Consider the following 20,664-nt stretch of genomic DNA (forward strand, 5'->3'; position numbering starts at 1 on the left):
AATACGCTCGTACAATGATAATCATGTACACACACATATTTTATTTAAACACACTATAGCAGTAACCACTTTGTTATAATGACCAGAGATCCCCCATCATTGGAACATCTGAAATGTTACAATTATTCCAATTAGTGTAGTAATATCTAGATATTTTAGCCCAGAAAATATGAATGTGCATACATTTCAACTACTACAATGAACAATATTTATTAGTACTATGCATATTTATGTTATGTCATTTACATAAAGGGGTCGCTTCTTCTAACCAATTAGTTATAATATGAACGGACTCTAATTTAAAGAAAAATGCTTGACCTTTATCTACTAATTCATTTTCAACTACTATATTTATTTCAGGTTTGTCCGAGCTTTTTTTAACCACTGCAAAACTGAACCTGCCATAACGCTAAATGTAGTTGATTTTTGGAACAGACATTCTTACTGGTATTGTTAAGCTATGAATAAACATTTAGAAATTAGTATAATGAGCCATTTTTAATTGGCCAATCAAAATAAGGGACACAAATGGTTTTGTAAACTTCCGGGAAAACGTCGTCGACAAGTGACAAAAACAAAAGAGGTGAGACGTTTTTAACAACCGGTGTTTAAACATTAAAACAAGATTACTAGTACAAGTGTTTGTCTTTATTTCACACTTTCTGGAGATTTGATTGAACCACATCCTGGATTAATTTCATTAATTGTATACACAGTGTGGTCGCCGCTGGACATGTGGCTGCAGCACTTAGCGGAGTCGCTCAGAAAGGGATAATATTACGTATACCTCTGTTGACCACTCTAGTATCGATTTAATGTTATGTACCAAAGTATAGTTTTGTACGTGTTAGTAATTTAAAAAATAAACAAACAAAAAAGAAAAAAACAAAAACCATAACACCGCGAAAATTAAAAACCGCGAACTGCCTGCATTTTTGATATCGCGAAAATTTACTGCCGCGAATAATACCCGTTTTACAGTATGTGTCAAATATTATATAATGTCTATAAAATATACAATGACTAGAAAAGTAAAAATCCTGTGTTAATGCCTTCGAAATAATATAAACTAATTTCCCTCTATGCTAAGTAAATTAAAATATTTTATTGCGTATGGTCATAAAACATTTATCATCTTTGGGCCAGCATCCTTATTTTCATTTTTTATATATAATATTCACATTGTCTACGCAATACAGACATAGCTAGTTCATAATTTTTAACTAAGGTTGTTGTGTATGGGAGCCATGTTTAAAAAAAAGAAAGAAAGAAAGAAAGAAAACAATTTTATATTTAATGACACAATCAACACAACTACAGGTATGTGGTGTCAGACATGTGGTTAATGACCATAAATATATTTTAGAGAGGAAACTATAGGCAACTATTTTTTTTTAATTAGCACCAAGGGATCTTTAATACATGCATCATCCCACAGACAGGATAGTACATAGCATGGTCTGTAACACCAGTTGTGAAGCACTGGCTGGAATGAGAAGTAGTCCAATGATTCCACTAACAGGGATCGATCCTAGACTGACTGCACATCAGGCCAGCACTTTACTACTGGGCTACATCCTGCCCCCGGCAAATTAATTTAGTCATATTATTTTTTCTCTAATACACATAGTAACTATTCAAACTAAAATAAGGGAAAATAACTTTCCTTTTTAACTAGTTTCTCTATGTCTCTGTTCAGTTAATATTTTCTCAACTGCGTGTTTCTTCTGTAGAGATGAATGAACTCTGCAATCACTTCTAATTAAACTATTTACATAACCGACATTTATTCAGCAACTAGTTAACAACACACATTTTACCACATTCCAGATGTCTAAGAACTAAACACTTCCAGCCCCCCCTCCTCCCCCCCCCCCCATTGTCTGCAGCCCATCTCAGATTATCACCAACAGACTGGTCATCGTGTAGCGTAAACAATCAATTCTAGCTACCTGCTATGTCTTTGTAAGCCAAAACATCCAGCCAGAGATAGTTTAAATAAAACACCATCGCTGGATGTAAACACTTAGAGCTAGCATGTGTCATTAGCGTGTCATGCGGTCTGGCACCTAGGATTCAATCTTCTCAGACAGTTTACAGCCCACCACAATCCAGTGTTGTAAGCTAACGTGTTATGTCTGTCAGCTATGGGTGGTACTACAAAATTCTAGAGAGACAGAATAAGGTAGTGCTGAAAACATGGTTTTGGCTTTTTGTGGAAATGGACATACAAGATAATTGGTTTGGGTTCTGATGTATAAAAGCACAAATAAATGATTGATTTGAATGAGATATTGTGAAATGATAGTACACATTTCCATGATGCTGACAAGGTAATTAACTCATTTTTGTATAATTCACCATATAATAGGTTCTGACACTAACCCCTCGATGTGTTGTTTTAACAACGATTTTATGAATTCAATTATTGTTGTTTGTTTGTTTACAAACATACCCCAACACTTGTTTCAAGACGTAATGTAACTTTTGTGCCGCGCTGACTAAGGTGACATGAGTGTGCGTGTGTGTATATATATATATATATATATATACATAGATCGAAAATAAGACAGTTACCATCAAATCCAATCAAGCCGTGGTGACAACTGGGGTCAGTATTTCGTTATAAAGTGACCTCCATATGTTTGGACCTTTCTTCTAGATATATACCATAAGGAATGAGCTGTCTCATCATGCATTGACATACGAGTATCGTTAGTGTCGATGACTATTGATATCAGTGGTGTGAAGTTGTACGTATATAGACTAAGTGATAAGGATGTATCTAGTTCAGCCTAATGACACATTTCAGTGATGGGGCGGCCTCTACTGTAAGAAATTTGTACATCAGGAGAATAAGATAAGTAGTCAGGGCAAATTTGATGAGTGATGCCTTCGACAGCTGCTGAATCTCAGTTTGTTAATAAACAAGCATACGTCTGACGTCACAGTCACTAGCAGCCAGCGATGTTGATCTTCACGTCACATATACGAGTTTATTTTCAGAGACATATTACACAAATATAATTTGAAGAGGGTTGCATGATAAAACAAATATCAGGTTACTACATTTTGATATCGTTATTATTTGGCTGAATCGCGGGTGTTACACCATTATCTAAACATCGCCAAATAACCACGATATCAAAACGTAATAACCTGGTATTCTATATTTAAGTGAATTCAATTGGAATTATTGGAAAATCCTGTTGATAATTTCATATTAACATGGCCGTAAACTACTTGACTGATATTAAAAGTTCAAACTGACTTTTTTGGCTTTTATGACTTCTGTCGAGTCATTTAATAAAAAAGTGCAATATGTACCTTTCTGGTGGTATAAGCCAAGAAGACGCCAAACACCAAAAGTATGCCTTGAATGGCGAGAAGAACTATTTGGAAGTACATGTTGGTCGTACAGTACCATAATACTGGAATCTCCATTTGATCCTCGTCTAGGTCTATCTTCTTCTGCAATAACAACCCAACCATATAAGTAACCATTTTGAAAAGTTCTAAATTAGCTTTGACTAAATTGCAATATTATCTTTAACAATGAATAATTATTGAAAATAATAAAACCTAGTCGTTCAACGTCGGAGAAAAAACCTATAGTTGGACCAGCAGGGGACTGATAACAAGCTACCAAAATTATAGCAACAAGTGGTTAACATCAGGTGCTATCAGTGAGGATATTGTTAAGTATCACATCCTGGGGCTTGTAAACCTCTTGTGAAAACTCACAAGAATCCTCCTTTTCCAACCCGCCTTTTATTATCTGGATGCGGAACCCCGATACAACCTCTGTCTAAGTTTGTACAGGTAGCTATTAGTCACCTTACGTCTTTCCTGCCACATCAAGTACTTGATACAAAGGAATTTCTTGCAAAACTTCTTAAAATCGATGATAACTGTACACTATTACCCGAGAAAGCATGTTTTGCTGTTTGTGATGTGATAGCTTTGTTTCCTAATGTTGACAACAAAATGGGAGTACCTGCGACCAAAAGAATGCTTCAGATGCATCCAACTACCTTGACAACCACGACACCATGTATAATGGAAGCTCTTGAATTGTCATTGAATTCTAATGTGTGTCAGTATCAGGATGGTGAAGGAGTCATCTTGTATGCTTCACCTAATCATGGAACAGCTATGGGACCAGCTCACTCATGTGATTATGTTGATATTTACATGGGTGAAATTGACAAAAACCTTGTTTCCAATACCCCCGTTCCTCTTTTGTCTTCACAATTACCACTGGAAAAACGCAAACATTGGCAATATCTCGACTGGAGCAGGTTTCGTGATGACGGTATTACCATTCTTTTGGATTCAGACCACATTGGAATGTTTGAAAACTACTTACAAGGGCTACATCCACCAAATATCAAATGGACTGTCACTCATGGTAGGGAGGTACACTATCTGGATACCAAACTCACAATAACGAAAGACAAAATCATCACTGATGTATATTCAAAAAGCTGTCATTCGTATCTACCCCTCACAAGCTGTCATTCACCTGCGGTATTCAAAGGCCTTATAGTGGGAGTAGGTACACGTCTGCGCATGCTATGCAGTGAGACGCAAACTTTAGAGAAAAGGATTGAAGAATATGCCAAGTATTTTGTATTGGCCGGTTGGGATTATTCCAAGGCTGCTACAGAATTAAAGAGAGGTGCTAACACAAACAGAAAAGAGCTGCTTACAAAACCAAGAACAAAGAAAAAGAAAAAAATAGCATGGATTACTACATACGATCCGAGAGTTCCATACAAATCAGAAATAATCAGAAAAAACATATCCATACTTTATCTAAACCCTAAGAACAAAGTAATATTCCCAAGAAAAACTATCATTTCTGCAGACAGACGCCGACGGAACTTGGCCGAAATATACATACCAACCGTTCCCAAACGTTTTATTCAGCATGGCCCGTTACAAAACAATGGGTATTTTAAATGTTGTGCAAAGAGATGTGACACGTGTGCACATTCTGTAGAAACTACTTCACTGCAGGCTCCTTGGGATAAAAGAATATGGAAGATTAGGAAACATCTTTCCTGCAAAACCCCAAATGTTATCTATCTCATACGGTGCACTATCCACCCTGATACCAGCTGGTACATTGGCTCCACAAAGAACCTAAAAGCAAGGTGGGCAAACCATAAATCAGACAGTAATCTCAAGAAAACAACAAAATGTACCGTATCCCAACAGTGAATACTGTTACCCATCCGAAAAATCCTAACCTACCTTTTCTACATATCTGCGCTATTGACTCAGTTGACAATGAAACACTTCTACTTAAAATAGAGACATTCTGGATGTGTAATTTGGGAACAATTTTCAAGGGACTTAATTCTAGAAAGGATTTCAATTCCTCTCGCACTTATGAAAAGTAATTTGGACTGAAACAGAATACATGCATAAACATTTTTATTATCATTACAGTTTTACACCCACCCCCCACCCCCATCTCTTTCCATCATTTAATTAGCTTTGAATTATATTTTAATTTAATTTAAATTTAATTTTTTTTTATAAGTGATTTTTTATTTATTCATCATTTATTCATTTACATTTTTTCATATTAAGTACCCACCCCCCACCCCCTTTGTATCATCTCTTTAATCATTTACTCTGCAGCTTTAATTGTACTCATTTAATTTAATTTAGATTTATTTTTATTTCATTTATTCAATTTATGGTTTGATTGATTTCTTTAGCTTAGTTTTCATTTATTTTGTTATGTGATTTAAAATTCAGCTAGCATTTAGTAATTATTTTTATCAAAAGTTACGTCATTTATATTTTCGTCTTTATTAATTATCCGGGTAATTCCTTTTATGTATTACAGATTGTTTTTTGCTGTTGGTTTAACCATTTATGTATTCGTTCATTATTATTTTGTTCATTATTTGTTTTATTTACCCTTAATTATTATTTAATCCCACCCCACACTTCGTTTTAAACCCAATCATTGTTACCATACTTTTAATCTTTGACTATTAACTTTATTTAATTTTAGTTACAGCTTTACTCAAGTGACCTTTATGATCTGAACAGGCGAAAATCTTACCAGCAGTTTATCTCACTCTGCTATTCATATTTTACTGAGCTATATATATATCACTACTACATTCTGTGTTTATTGGCATGGTAGGTACTTTAGATTTTAATGTAGACATTCATGTACTTTTGATAAACAATTGATGATTATTGATAAACGATGGAGAATTGCATTCCATCTTGCCCTGTTTACCTTCACGTTAGATGTTTATTTCATTTGATTCAAAAACGGACATTTTACATGTTTTCATGCAGAATCCAGATGGTATTTATAGGTATTTCTTTTAGCTTAGTTTGTACGTTTTTCAAAGTAACCAATGTTTAAAAGAAATTGTGAGGTTTTGTGTGCTTTTTATATCCATTATTTTAATATATATATATATATATATATATATATATATATAATATATATATGAAGTTATAAACATATTAGGCCCGTGTGAACGATATTTGGAGAGAAGGGTACAATCTCTAATAAGGGGCCCATGCGCGTGCTGTAACCTCACCGTGGTGCAGTAATTCTCTTTTTATGGCCAATACGTTTGTTGGATTCTATTTAGGCCAATATTAGTAAGATTTTTGGCATTTTATTTTCAGCCAGACCGGTGTTCATATACTCAAGTTAAGCCTAGAGCAAATAACGTTTTGTTTATTTTTGTCAATAACAAACCAATTGTTATATTATCTTTTGGGGCGGTGGCTAGGGTCACTTGTAAATTTCTTGCCTGAGTATATCAACCATTGTATGGTAAAATGTTATCCACAGCTCGACTTTATGACTAAAAATATGGGTAAAATAGCTCCCAAACTTCAGATGGGACCCTGAAAAGAGTCCACACCGAAGTTGCAGATTCCTAAGACTATTGTTTCTTCAAAGAAGTCCAAAGTAATAACTTCTGAGTCCTGGCCAAGGTTTCTGGTCATCAGTTCCTTTGTTGATGGAGTCTTGAGCAAACTGTCACCGTTTGCTGTTCAGAAGTGTCGGCTTGGCTGGCGAGCCAAAGTCTGTTAAAAAGATAAAAAATTTATCGTTGCTGGTAAAATGTTCGACTTGGACTCACTCTCTATGTCTTCTTAAGTTGACAGTCTTGTGTAATGTACCAATTAACGTATCGCCACATTCCTCCCTGAACTCTTCTAAGGGAGACATTCTGTTGAAAGATTTGGAAGGAGTCTGTGAAGATGAAATTATTGACAACTTGTCACCACAGGGTGTGACATCAGTGAGGAGAATCATGATTCGACAGAATAATGAACTTGTTCCGACGAATACTTTGATTTTAACCTTTGACAAGCCTGCCCTTCCAGAGTCTATTAAGGCTGGATATCTGCATATACCTGTTGTGCCTTTTGTTCCAAACCCGTTACGATGCTTTAACTGTCAAAAGTTTGGTCATGGCCAAACTACATGTCGAAACAAGTTGACATGCGCTCGTTGTGGTCAATTTGACCACGACAGTAAGACATGTACCAATGACATTGTCTGTGTAAACTGTAAGGGAAACCATTTTCCATATTCGCGAGAATGTGCAAAATGGAAATTGGAAAAGTATCTGACATAGTAGGGAGGTCCTATGCTGCGGCAGTCAAGGTCTCCACACGAAGTTTTGCCATCAACACTGACCTAACGTGGCGATATGACGAATCCAAATACAAAAAGCTTTTAGATGTCGAAAAAGCTGCAAAACAAGCCGACAAGGCAGCTCAAAAACAACAAGAAGCTATCCAAAAGCGCGAGACAAGTACCACAATGACCCAAGTGTGATTGGACTTACAGAATTCTTCAGGTAGATCGACTGCTGTGGTGCCAGGCCCTAGCAGTCTTTCTAAGCCAGGAAAACAGAAAGTTTCGTCTAAAAAAGATCGCTATTCGGGGTGGTTGAAAAAGATTGAACTGCGACCTGTTCCAGTTTGCAATTCCTTTGATGCTTTGCTTGTTGATATGACTGATGAGATGGATGTTTCATCTCAACGTCGTTCACGATCAACATCAAAGGAAAAAGTAACACTAACTTCTGTACTTCCCCCTGATGACTAATTCAGTCATACAGTGGAACTGCCGTGGGCTTAGGCCCAATTTTGATGAATTAAGTCTTTTAATTCAAAAACATAATCCTCTTTTGCAGTGTGTCTTCAGGAAACTTTCCTGAAGACCATTGATCATATTACCATGCGAGGATTTAACATCTATCATATGTTTCATAAAAATGAATGTAGAGCATCTGGGGGTGTTTTCAGTCTTGTTAATGAAAACATTCCTCAGAGTATAGTAACATTAACTACAAATTTACAAGCTGTCGCTGTTAAAATCACGGCTCATAAAACTATCTCTATGTTCAGTTTATTTACCTCCTCGAAACCATTTTAATTTTAATTCTAGAGATCTTCAAGATCTCATTAACCAGCTCCCTACTCACTTTATTATTATGGGAGATTTTAATGGTCATCACACTTTGTGGGGATGTGAGGATGTAAATGTTAGAGGAAAGCAATTGAAAGACTTCATTCTCCTTTAATTCTGACTTGCCTTTATTTAGTGATAAAAGTCATACATATTTTCATTCTGCAAATGGTTCTTTCACTTCTATAGACTTAACCCTTTGTAGTCCTTCACTTTTTTCTTGATTTCTCCTGGAATGTTGGTTCAGGCCTTTGTGGTAGTGACCACTTTCCCATCATTTTGGAGAATGATAGATCGCCATCGCTTGAAAGGGTTCAAAGGTGGAAGTTGGCGAAGGCAAATTGGGTTCAGTTTCAGAATATGCGCAGCACTCGTCTGCAACAATTTGCAATTACTGATGCTGATGTTCCCATGTCATTGTTCACTTCCATCTTGAAGGACATTGCAGATGAAACTATTCCTAAGACTTCGGCAGTGCCAAAGCGTTTCAATAAACCATGGTTTAATGATACATGCAACAATGCATTCAAAGAGCGAAACAGGCTCCTTGAGAGGTTCAAACGTGAATCTACTGGGGATAACCTGGATGCATTTCGTATTGCTAGGGCTAACGCTCGAAGAGAGATTGGACAGAGTAAGAAAAGATCTTGGAGAACTTTTGTCTCCAAGTTGAATTCACAACATCAGTGAAATCTGGAATAGGATCCGTAAAATCAAAAGTAAAGAATCCAGTAATACAGTTCATCATTTGTTTGTCAGTGATGCAGATGTCACGTCTTATGTTGACATTACCAATGCAATGACAGACAACTTTTCTCATAACTCATCTTCTGCTTTCAGTGCAAATGCTTTTGCGTCTGTCGGAACTAAAGCTGAAAAGCAGTCCATTAATTTTTCATCTGAAAATGATGAAGTATACAACAGGCATTTCTCTATGGAGAAATTGCAGGATTGTCTTCGTAGAGCCCATGATACTTTGGTGGGGCCGGATGAAATTCATTATCAGTTATTAAAACATTTACTTGAATCATCTTTGATGGTTCTTTTGAATATTTTTAATGACATCTGGATTTCTGGTGTCTTTCCATCTGATTGGTGGAAAGCAATTATCATTCCTATTCCCAAGCCTGGTAAGGATCCAACCAATCCTACTAGTTATCGCCCTATCGCTTTGACCAGTTGCATTTGTAAAACCATGGAACCAATGATCAATCGTAGACTCGTCCCACAAATTGCTTACTAATGTGCAATGTGGGTTCAGATCTAGACGTAGCACGGTTGATCATCTTGTTAGATTTGAAGCGTTTTGTAGGGAGGCTTTCATCCATAATCAGCACTTGGTTTCAGTGTGTTTTGAGTTGGAGAATGCTTACGATACTACGTGGCATGGGTCTTAGAGGTGGACTTCCTGTTTTTATCTCTCAATTTTTAAACGATAGATCTTTTAAAGTCTGGGTGGGGTTGACAAACATTCGCCCACATTAGTATCCTGTCTGTAACTTTGTCTTATGTGAAAATTAATAGCATCACTCATTGTTTAACACCTAGTGTGGATTCCTCATTATACGTCGATGATTTCCAGATTTGCTATACATCGTCCAATATGAGTATGATTAAACGTAAGTTGCAGCTTTGTTTGAATAAACTTCATCAATGGACAGCTGACAATGCCTTTCGATTTTTAAAGGCAAAAACGGTTTGTATGCATATCTGCCAGAAAGGAGGTCTCCACTTAGATCCACAGTTGTTTTTGGACAAAAATCCGATTCCAGTTGTGGAGGAGACTAAATTTCTGGGGATTTCACAAGAAGCTATCTTTTGTGACCCATCTTAAATATGTTAGAAAGAAGGGTTAAAAGCTCTTAATATTTTAAAGGTTATTGGTAATACGGAATGGGGAGCAGATCGAATGGTTATGCTCCGTCTGTATAGATCTCTTGTGAGTTCAAAACTAGATTATGGATGCATTGTATATGGGTCGGCACGCAAGTCTTACTTGCAGATGCTAGATGCTATACACAACCAGGGACATAGGTTTTATCTTGGTGCATTTACAACATCTCCTGTAGAGAGCTTGTACGTTGATGCACACGAATCTTCTTTGGGTGCTAGGCGTGGAAAGCTTTCTCTGCGGTATGTTACCAAGATTAAATCATTACCGAAACATCCAACTCATTATGCGGTGTTTGATAGCAAATATATGAGGTTATTTGATGCAAGGCTAAAGGCTATTCGTAAATTTGGTCTTCGAATTGAGCGTATTTTTGTCGCTTTCCAACATTGATCTAACTGACACTTTGGAAACTCCTTCATATTTTGTTTTACCACCTTGATGTATTACACGATCTAAAATTGTGTTTGATCTTGCGCATCTGAAGAAAGATCGTACAGATGCTGTGGTATATAAATAATTGTTTATGGAAATTCAAGACAAGTACCGTGATTAAATTCCTGTTTATACAGATGGATCACGGGATGGGAATTATGTGGCTTGTGCTACAGTTTTTCTATCTGATACTATCTTTTCCATGAGACTGCCTGACTCAGCATCAATCAGTCATTAAAGCCTTAGAAGAAATCAAAGATTCGATTGGATCCAAATTTATTATTTTTACCAATTCACTTTCGTGTCTCCAAGCTTTACGCAATATGAAGCTGGACCATCCCTTAATTGGGATGGTGATATGAAAGTGTGTCTTTTTATCCATTGCCAATAAAGACATTGTATTTTGTTGGGTACCCAGCCATGTTGGCATCAGGGGTAATGAAAAGGCAGATTTAGCTGCCAAGGCTGCTTTGGATTTCCCTCATGCCAGATTTTATATATAGTATCAGCCAATCTATCTTTTTGACTTGGCAACGTGATTGGGAGGGTGCGGTTGCGAACAAGCTTCATGCTATCAAGCCAGTCGTGCGAGAGTAGCAGTCCTCCTATAGACAGTGCAGGAAGGATGAAATAGTCTTGTGTCGTGCTCGCACCGGTCATACGTATTTGACCCATTCATTTATCTTAAAGAAAGATCCTTCACCTCAACGGTGCGCCACATTTTAGTGGAGTGTAAGCATCTTAAAGAAACTGGAACAGATATATTTGGCAAAAGTAATGTGATGAAATCATTTTGATTCCATCCAGAACTTATTTTACAATTTCTTCGTGATATTGACTTTTATTCTAAGTTTTAATATTACCTATCTGTGATATTTGTATTTTTTGCACAGTTCTTTACACTGTGTTTTTATTTAATTGTTGAATTTGTATCTTGATGTGAATCATCATTTAATGTTTTGCCTTTACCATAGTTTGACACCCAATAGCCGATGTATTTTCTGTGCTGGTGTGTCATTAAACATTTATTCATTCGTTCATTCTAATAAGGGGCAGTCTCTAATGATGGGACAGAAGCAATACTGTTTTTATTTATACATACATGTATATTAGTACATATCAGATGTACATGTTTGTCCTCAAGTAGGGGAGCACAGGTCCCTCTTCCCGGACCTTTTAACAAACACTTGCAAAGTCCCTATATCAGAACTTTCAAGACGTTGAGTGTCAGAAATATCATCCTAAATACACAGCTGCAAGGCATATTCATAGTGGGTTTTTTGTTTTTGTTTTTTGGTTTGTTTTGTTTTTGTTTTGTTTTAAAGCAATAGCATCATTCATTGTTTTCTTCTTTTTTTTCTTTCTTCTTTTTTTTAAATTATTATTATTATTGGGGTTTTTTGGATGAATTATGTGTTTGGATACACACACTTTATTAATTTTGCAAATGTCCCACAACAGATGATCCGCGTAGTTCACGAATAAGGCTGAAACGTTTTACAGATACAACACGCTAAATCTTGGTATAAGACTCATTGTCGGTGTTAGATTTAATAATATGTGATCCTGATAATCCTGCTATAGTCCTACTAAGTCCTACCCTGAAACACATTTGTTTGTCGTTTTTAAACAAAAGACATCCATACAATATTTTTGTTTTGTTTCATTTTTAATATTCTTGTTCTAATTTATATGAATCATGTAATCATTATGCTGTGTCCGGCTTCTCTTATTCTTTATTTTTAAAATCTGACAGCAGAAGGAAGGAAGGAAATGGTTTATTTAACGACGCACTCAGCACATTTTATTTACTGTTATATGGTTAAGGAAAAAGGACCACACAGATATTGAGAGAAATAAACGCTGTCACCATTTCATGGGCTATTCTTTTTGATTAGCAGCAAGGGATCTTTTATATGGACAATTCCATAGACAGGATAGCAGATACCACGGCATTTGATATACCAGTCGTTGTGCACTGGCTGCAGCGAGAAATAGCGCAATGGGCCAACTGACGGGGATCGATCCCAAACCGACTGTGCATCAAGCGGGCGCTTTAACACTGGGCTACATCCCGCGCACCCGACAGAAGATGTCAAAAATGCGAGCGGGATATTAAGTACTTACTATGGTAGATAACGAAAATCGGTTAAATACATAAACCGATTACATCACGATAATTATATATTTACGTCTGTAGTAAAGTTAGCACATCTCGAAGACTTGGGGACTTTTGATTTACTATTACTGATGATGTTCTGCATCTATCCTGAAAAAAAACCCGGCCTCGGTGGCGTCGTGGCAGGCCATCGGTCTACAGGCTGGTAGGTACTGGGTTCGGATCCCAGTCGAGGCATGGGATTTTTAATCCAGATACCGACTCCAAACCCTGAGTGAGTGCTCCGCAAGGCTCAATGGGTAGGTGTAAACCACTTGCACCGACCAGTGATCCATAACTGGTTCAACAAAGGCCATGGTTTGTGCTATCCTGCCTGTGGGAAGTGCAAATAAAAGATCCCTTGCTGCCTGTCGTAAAAGAGTAGCCTATGTGGCGACAGCGGGTTTCCTCTAAAAAAATCTGTGTGGTCCTTAACCATATGTCTGACGCCATATAACCGTAAATAAAATGTGTTGAGTGCATCGTTAAATAAAACACTTCTTTCTTTCTTTCTATCCTGAAAAAAATTACTAAATGTGCTAAATACTATTTATTTAAATGTTCCTGGACTAATAACTAGTATTTTTCTTAATGATTATTACGTTTATTTATTTATTTTTGTTATGGAATAATAATAAACAAAGGAAGCAATTCTATGAGGAATCCCTGCCTGTGAAAAACTAAAACTAAACAAATGATTACTTACCAAATGCTCCAATGAATGTGCTGCAGGTCTGCTAGGGTCAATTACAGCCCACATTGCCATGATGATCACATTAATGGTGGTGAACATAGCAATGTTGAAATACAGGTAGAAATCCTTAGGTGCCTGGATCAATATATTACAAGTACATGTATTAGGAAAACGAATGTCCAGATAATGTATAATTATGCACCAATTGACAATATAGTAATGTCCTACCATAACCTTTGGACAAAGATGGGTGAGAGTGGCGGGAGAAATGCTGTGTTTGTATGTATATAATTGTGTTGCAATAATGATAAAACCGTTGTAGGGATATTTTGCCTCTCCATAGGAGATTGCGATTGATTTTCATGTATAGTCCAAGTTCATTAGATATAAAACATACAAGAAAAAAAAGAACAAATGCCTGTGACACCATGGGCTATTAATATATGACATATATATGCATCACCAAGGCAAGACCAGGGGCATCGACGTGTCACCAACGCAAGATCGTGTCTTAAACTGAAATATATAAAGTGACCAGACAAATGGACATATAAATCTTAATTAGCGCCACTATGTACAAGACAGACGGAAGAAGGTGGATGAACCACCGACCTTGGTAACTTCGGCATATAAGCTGTCACTACATACACTAAGGCAGATTCAAGCCAGCATCTCTGCTTAACACACCAGGCGACTGACGGTCGCCACTCCAGGGAAGCTTTCCCCTCAGGGGATCCTCACCCTGGGAGAACCGAAATAGACACGACTACGATGCTGAGCAGACGGTAATGTAATCAGTAATATAGTAATACTGTGCTGTGGAATGTAAAGGACTACATTAAGGCATGTCTTAACCATCTAGAGGACAAAACAGTATATACAGAAGTACAAGGAGACAACTCCAAAAAAATCCATTCAGAACTGTCTAAACTGGTAGCATCATTATCTATCCCGGAGGAGGAAGCTAACGCTATGACCTACTGGCCTATAAAAAACCCAGCGTACTTCTATGTTTTAGCTAAAATTCACAAGATTAAGAACACTGGTGATATTCCTCCAGGACGCCCTATTTGCAGCCATGTGACAGCCCCTACTAAGAGAGCCTCACTATGGCTGGACTGGAAACTAAAAGGTGTAGTAGACAAATATTGCACAGACTTAGTGAAGGACACTACTCATTTCTTGCAAAAAATTTGACATATTAAATAAAACTAAAATTTCAGATAGTAACGGCTACCTTCTTGCACTAGATGTTGTAAGTCTCTATCCAAATATTGACATAGATGAATGACTTGTTGCTCTAGAAACAGCCATTGTAGAAACAGGACTGCTACAAGGAGACGACATTGCAGCTGTCATTAAGATAGCTGATTTTGTACTTCACAACAATGAATTTAAGGATGTCCTTATAGATAGATTCTTTAAGTAGATATTGGGTACAGCCATGGGTACGCCCTTTGCGGTTACCTATGCTAACATATATATGTCCTACTGGATGCACAAGTACTGGGAAAACACTCCCAACAGACCTGACATTAAATACAGGTTCATTGACGACATCTGGGCTTGGTCCACTGCCTCAGAACCAGATATTCTAGAGTTAGTTAATCAACTTAATGAACAACACCCCAAAATAAAATTCACACTTGATTTGAGTAAAAAATCGGTGACATTTCTAGATGTGAAAGTGATTGCTGATAGCAAAGTCCTGCACACTGACCTACATTGTAAAGAAACTGCTTCTCACAAATACCCCCCCCCCCCCCCCCCCCCCCCCCCCCCAGCTGTCACCCACGACATGTGTTTAACTCTATTGCTTACAGTGGTGCTATCAGAATTCGCCGTATATGCAGTAAACCTGAATGGGAAAGACAACACCTTCTAGAGTTCACTGAATACTTGTTAAATTGTGGATATAAAAAGAAAACAGTTGTGGCTATGTTCAAAAAAGCACAGAACCGCCCTAGAGCTGAATTATTACAGTACACAGACAAATCCCAGGCAACCAAATCTCCGTCAATTTTCCAAAGACACAAACATTATTCATACTAGTGAAAGGATGGCTAAAACTTTAGTGGCCACACCCATCACCATTGCTGAACGTAAAAATGCCACCTTGGCTAACATTTTAAAATGTAACCAACTGCGTCGGATAAAAAAATATACCCCAGGCTTGGGGTTGCAGCCCTTGTGGGCGTTCTAAGTGTAAAACTTGTGCTGCTATGCTCACCACAGACTCGATCACCAGTAAAACTAATAAAACTTTTAAAATAAAAAACACCCTCAACTATGCTTCATCGTATGTCATATACTGCCTTACTTGCAAACTTTGCCAAATACAATATGTTGGACAGACTATTCAAACATTCAGTAAACGACTTTCTGGTCACAGACATAACATCAAATATAATAAAAAAGATAAAGCTCCCCATGTGGCCCCTCACTTCAATTTACAACACCATGATTACCGTTGTATTCTTTTACAGCAAGTTAACAGAGACCAAGCTAAGTTAGACCTTGCAGAATCCATTTGGATACATAAACTGAATACTGTTCACCCCAATGGCCTCAATGAGTACAGTCCTACTGGCTTTAACAACTAAGCCTTTTTATACTCCTTTGTTCTTTAATTTTATTGTTATGCTATTGGTCAGCTCCTGCCTTGTTACCTAGCTTTGCGTTTTTAACTTCCAAGCTGACATTCTCTATTTTATACCTTTACTGGTTATATGCCCAGCACTTTGTTTGTTTATCCTCCTGAGGATGTTGGTTTTTAGACTAACGAAACGTCGAATATTTTAAATATTTTTATGTAATTTAAAATTTTAAGGTGGTTTCAGTGGAAACATATATTTTTATATGTACTTTTTTAATATTTTTTTTATAACCAAAGCAAGTTTTATTATGTACATCAGAGGTGATACATGTACGATTTGGTGCCCTAGCTAAACAAGGAGGTTATAGCTGGCAATCACAATGCGTCCAGTTATAGTCACTCTAGATAACAAACCAGACCACGAGAGATACGATTGCGTGCTTCTAACGCTGTAGGGGTGTTACATGCCTGAACAAACCAAACAAGATAATATGCTCCACCCTACAGGTTTTATTACTAAAAATAATACAGGTTTTATTACTAAAAATAATCCCAACAATGGTAATGTTCTTTAGCAACAGAAAACAGCCATTAAAGTGTCCTGTTCAACGAATTTCCGGAGTACTGAATCATACCTGAAGACTTATTTCCCATGAATGGCAAACAAATAAAACAAACAAGCAACAAATACAGATTTATAGAAAAAAACAAATAATATTTATCCTATAACTTACACATGCATGACATCCATGCCATAAACCCATGTGATAATTTTAGTGTATTAACCCGGTTAATAATGGTATGCAAATTTGCAAGGTCTCTAGGTAATGTGTTGCTGTGGATGGGTCATTTGCTTACAAGCCAACAAGACCTGTGTACCTGAGCGTAACGTGTTAAAAGATTTAGTTAAAATGCGTGACGTCAAACTAATTTGTGGTAATCGTGATGACGTCATATTACCGATGGTAGGGACTTTAGTACTGTGATTTACTAAATATTGAATTAAAATGTTATTTTAGAAGTGATATAGGATAAACAGAATTAGCTACTCGTGTTTTTAATATGTAAAATATCAACCTCGTGTAGTTAATCGGTTGATATTTTCCATATTAAAAAATACTCATGACGAATTCTCTATTTATATTAAAAAAACTTTGAATAGATCTATTAGTGAAAAATAATTCTACATGCAAGAAAACAATTCAATTTTAGAAGTCAATTTTTAACTGGATTTTGAATTTTAAAATGTATTTGTATCAACATTTTCCTTCAATCTCAAAGTTGTACTTTTGTGACATTTTAATTTATTGGAGATTAGTGTACAGTTACGTTTTATCAATGACAGTTGGTCTTAATGTTATTAAAATATATTATATTTTATAATGATAATGAACATGTTAACAAACGGTAAGCTAGATTAGTGAACCATGTACTTGTGAACAAAAATAACCAATAATGAAACACACTCAGAGGTGTGGGACCTAACATTTGGCACATTGTCTAGTGGCGTTTATTGACCATGGTGGTTGCTACTGCTGCTTACTGGCCATGGTTGAACAAACTTGGAGCAAGTTAAACTTTTTTTCTTCTAATTACAGTAAATGATCTGTTTGAAGAAATTACGTCTGGTCAAGTGAAGCATACTGTCTTTATTTTTTACAAATTGTTGTGGTTAATGGTCGTCCGGATTCGGAAGCTGAATATCCGGATTAACGAACATTTATATATTTATATAGTTAAGTGCCGTCCGGGAGATACCAAAACCGGCAGCCCCACACCCGGCAGCGACTTCTTAGACTGTACCACCTCAACGTATGGATGCAGAGGAAGACTGTCTTATTGTGGTCTCTGAATTTTTCCCTCCAAATGTTGTTGCGGAACCAGTTCAGAAGTCGCAGTGAGAGTTCAAGAGAAGAAAAGTTACTGTCCCGGATCACAACCTGCCGGAACATCAAGACTCCTTTGGATTATCTGTTGGGACGAGGTCCGCTCCAAGTACTGTGACTGCATACAAGAAAAATCTCAACTGATGTTTCCAATAAAGCTGCCATCATGGCACCCCCTACCATCAGGGGAAGGGAAATTCTACATCGATGCTACAGTATCTAGGGACCTATGTTTCATGACTGCTCAACGGAATGGTCTATTTTGGCAGGCTCTCCAGGATAACAACATGGACAACATCAGTATCAATCGTATTCTGAAACTAGTTTTCAGGAAGGATTATCCCAGGATAATTCCGGATCCGACATTGCAAAAATTCCTTTCGGAATATGCAGCCAAACAGAGGATGACATCACAGTGAACTCAGCCGCCAACCTTTCCTCTGGATTTAGAGCTTAGCTGAAATTTTTTGGCTTGTAAACTTATGTTTATTAATTTGTTTAAATAGTCCAACACACTTTATTTTGGCAGCCTGTCAAAATTCCTAAAATCACCTACAGTTTTTCGGCCAAGCAGTCAGAGTTTATTTGTGGCTCTAAATTTTTCCAGACATGAGTAGATTACAAGTTCTATTTTGGTCTTAGGTTCCATACCGAACTTTCAACTTGATATTCCACATAAAGCTCACCTCAAACTTCCCCCTCCCCCTTCTGCCCTGGACTCAGCCACTTGTATATTCAGAAGTTGGGCCCAAGATGGACATGTAAAAACACGTTTCTGAGTTCTGAGTTCTCAGTGTGGAATTAATAGTATCGCTCTTGATGTAATGTTGGATTCTTAGATGATTTCTAAGGTTAGTTGTTTGTCTTTGTTACTAGTAGTATTCTTATTTCTTATCTGGTGTATTTGTTTACGGGCTGTGTGTGTGTGTGTGTGTCTGTTGGTGTGTGTATCTATCTATCTATATATATATATATATATATATATATATATATATATATATATATATATATATATATATGCACTAGGTTTATTGAAATTTAAGCAAACGTACTTGGGTGACACTCCATGATTGACGTATGTATTCATAGTCATCAAATAAAAACATTTCAATGGCAATTTGACACTGAAAGCTGTCCAGCGTTCAGAAAACAAAAAACGTTAGACATAACTTTATTTTGATGTAAGGTCATTTCCATTCAAAAATACACCGCGCCACATATTCTTACGTCATTTGAATATCTAGTAATGGCGGACTGGAATTAAAGTTGCGTGTACAGTTTACAAAAACACGTTGTATTAAGCTTGAGCTTATATGATAAAGAGATTATTACCCTGGTGTATTTCGGTATCGTCAATATCATATATTAGGAATAAAAATAATGTATTATGCTCGCCAGAGGCTCGCATAATACAATTTTTATTCCTAATATATGATATTGACGATACCGAAAAAAGCTCTGGTAATAACATATATATATAGATAGATAGATAGATAGATAGATAGATAGATAGATAGATAGATAGATAGATAGATAGATAGAGATAGATAGAAAGATATTGATATATAGGTATGTGTGTGTGTCTGTGTATTTCTTGTCCTAATGTCATGTATTGTATTCTTATTGTATTTTAATTTATTGTTCTGATTGTTTTAGGGTTTAATAAAGTGTCATTATCGTGAACACAACAGCTGTTTGTCATCATTTACTACAAACATAAAGCAACAGACCCTAGTTGTTAAACACTACGACATATTTTAAATTAGAAGTACTTATATTTCATTGTTTAGAATATTAATTTGAGTACACCTGCAGTGGTTGTGGTCATCCAAATTTTGCAATACACTAAAAAGGCACATTTGTCTGAGAAGTAAAGGTTATCGAGACAAGCTATAGTTATTTCATGGCGGTATTTCTTTGTTTAAACATCAAATAATTTTGTTATCTCTGCTATAACTTTATCCAAATGTGTTGCAGGTTTATAGATTAACTAAACTTAATGTCCATTTTCACGGGTTAAACCTAGGGTTTGCGCCTTTAATGTTGTTACATGTAGATACCCCGCCCCCCCCCCCCCCCCCAAAAAAAAAAAGTGGAGAAAATGCCATATTCTAATTAAGATCTTAACATTTTAATTATTCCCAATATTGAGGCTTTAACATTACCCGTCTTTGCAACTTCTTACTAGCCAGGAAGATGACATATACACGCCAAGTCTTTGCAAACAATGAACCAAACACCAAAGAGAAACCTACTATCAACACAAACCCTTTCACCTAAAAAAGATAAAAAAAGGCAAAAAAAAAAAGAAGAGGGGAAAACACTTATAGATTTCACACAAACACACGTACGTGCACATACAGTATCATGTTAATATAATGCAGTGGATATGTCCGTGGCATATACCTCATATTTTGAGGCATATACCATTATTTTTTATTTATGTATGCAAATACTACATTAATATACAAAATGCATATTGACATGAAACTATACTTTTAAATATCTCGTCACAATCAAACAAATCC

At 36.5% G+C, this 20,664-nt stretch overlaps 1 protein-coding gene across 6 annotated transcripts in view; it reads right to left on the reverse strand.

Moving 5' to 3' along the window:
- LOC121371082 (gamma-aminobutyric acid type B receptor subunit 1-like) overlaps positions 1 to 20,664 on the reverse strand; it is a 159,825-nt gene that overhangs the window by 18,130 nt on the left and 121,031 nt on the right. For 3 of the 6 annotated variants that reach the window (XM_041496717.1, XM_041496716.1, XM_041496715.1), the window contains 3 exons: positions 20,302 to 20,412; positions 13,667 to 13,789; positions 3,328 to 3,471 (listed from right to left, as the gene is read on the reverse strand). The exons of 1 other annotated variant lie outside the window; for it this stretch is intronic. In XM_041496717.1, the coding sequence (XP_041352651.1) occupies positions 3,328 to 3,471; positions 13,667 to 13,789; positions 20,302 to 20,412 (378 nt within the window). The remainder of the gene's footprint in view (positions 1 to 3,327; positions 3,472 to 13,666; positions 13,790 to 20,301; positions 20,413 to 20,664) is intronic. 2 more of the 6 variants (XM_041496718.1, XM_041496719.1) reach the window with 2 other exon arrangements.

Source organism: Gigantopelta aegis, chromosome 4, assembly GCF_016097555.1.
Source record: "Gigantopelta aegis isolate Gae_Host chromosome 4, Gae_host_genome, whole genome shotgun sequence".
Classification (NCBI taxonomy): Eukaryota; Metazoa; Mollusca; class Gastropoda; order Neomphalida; family Peltospiridae; genus Gigantopelta; species Gigantopelta aegis.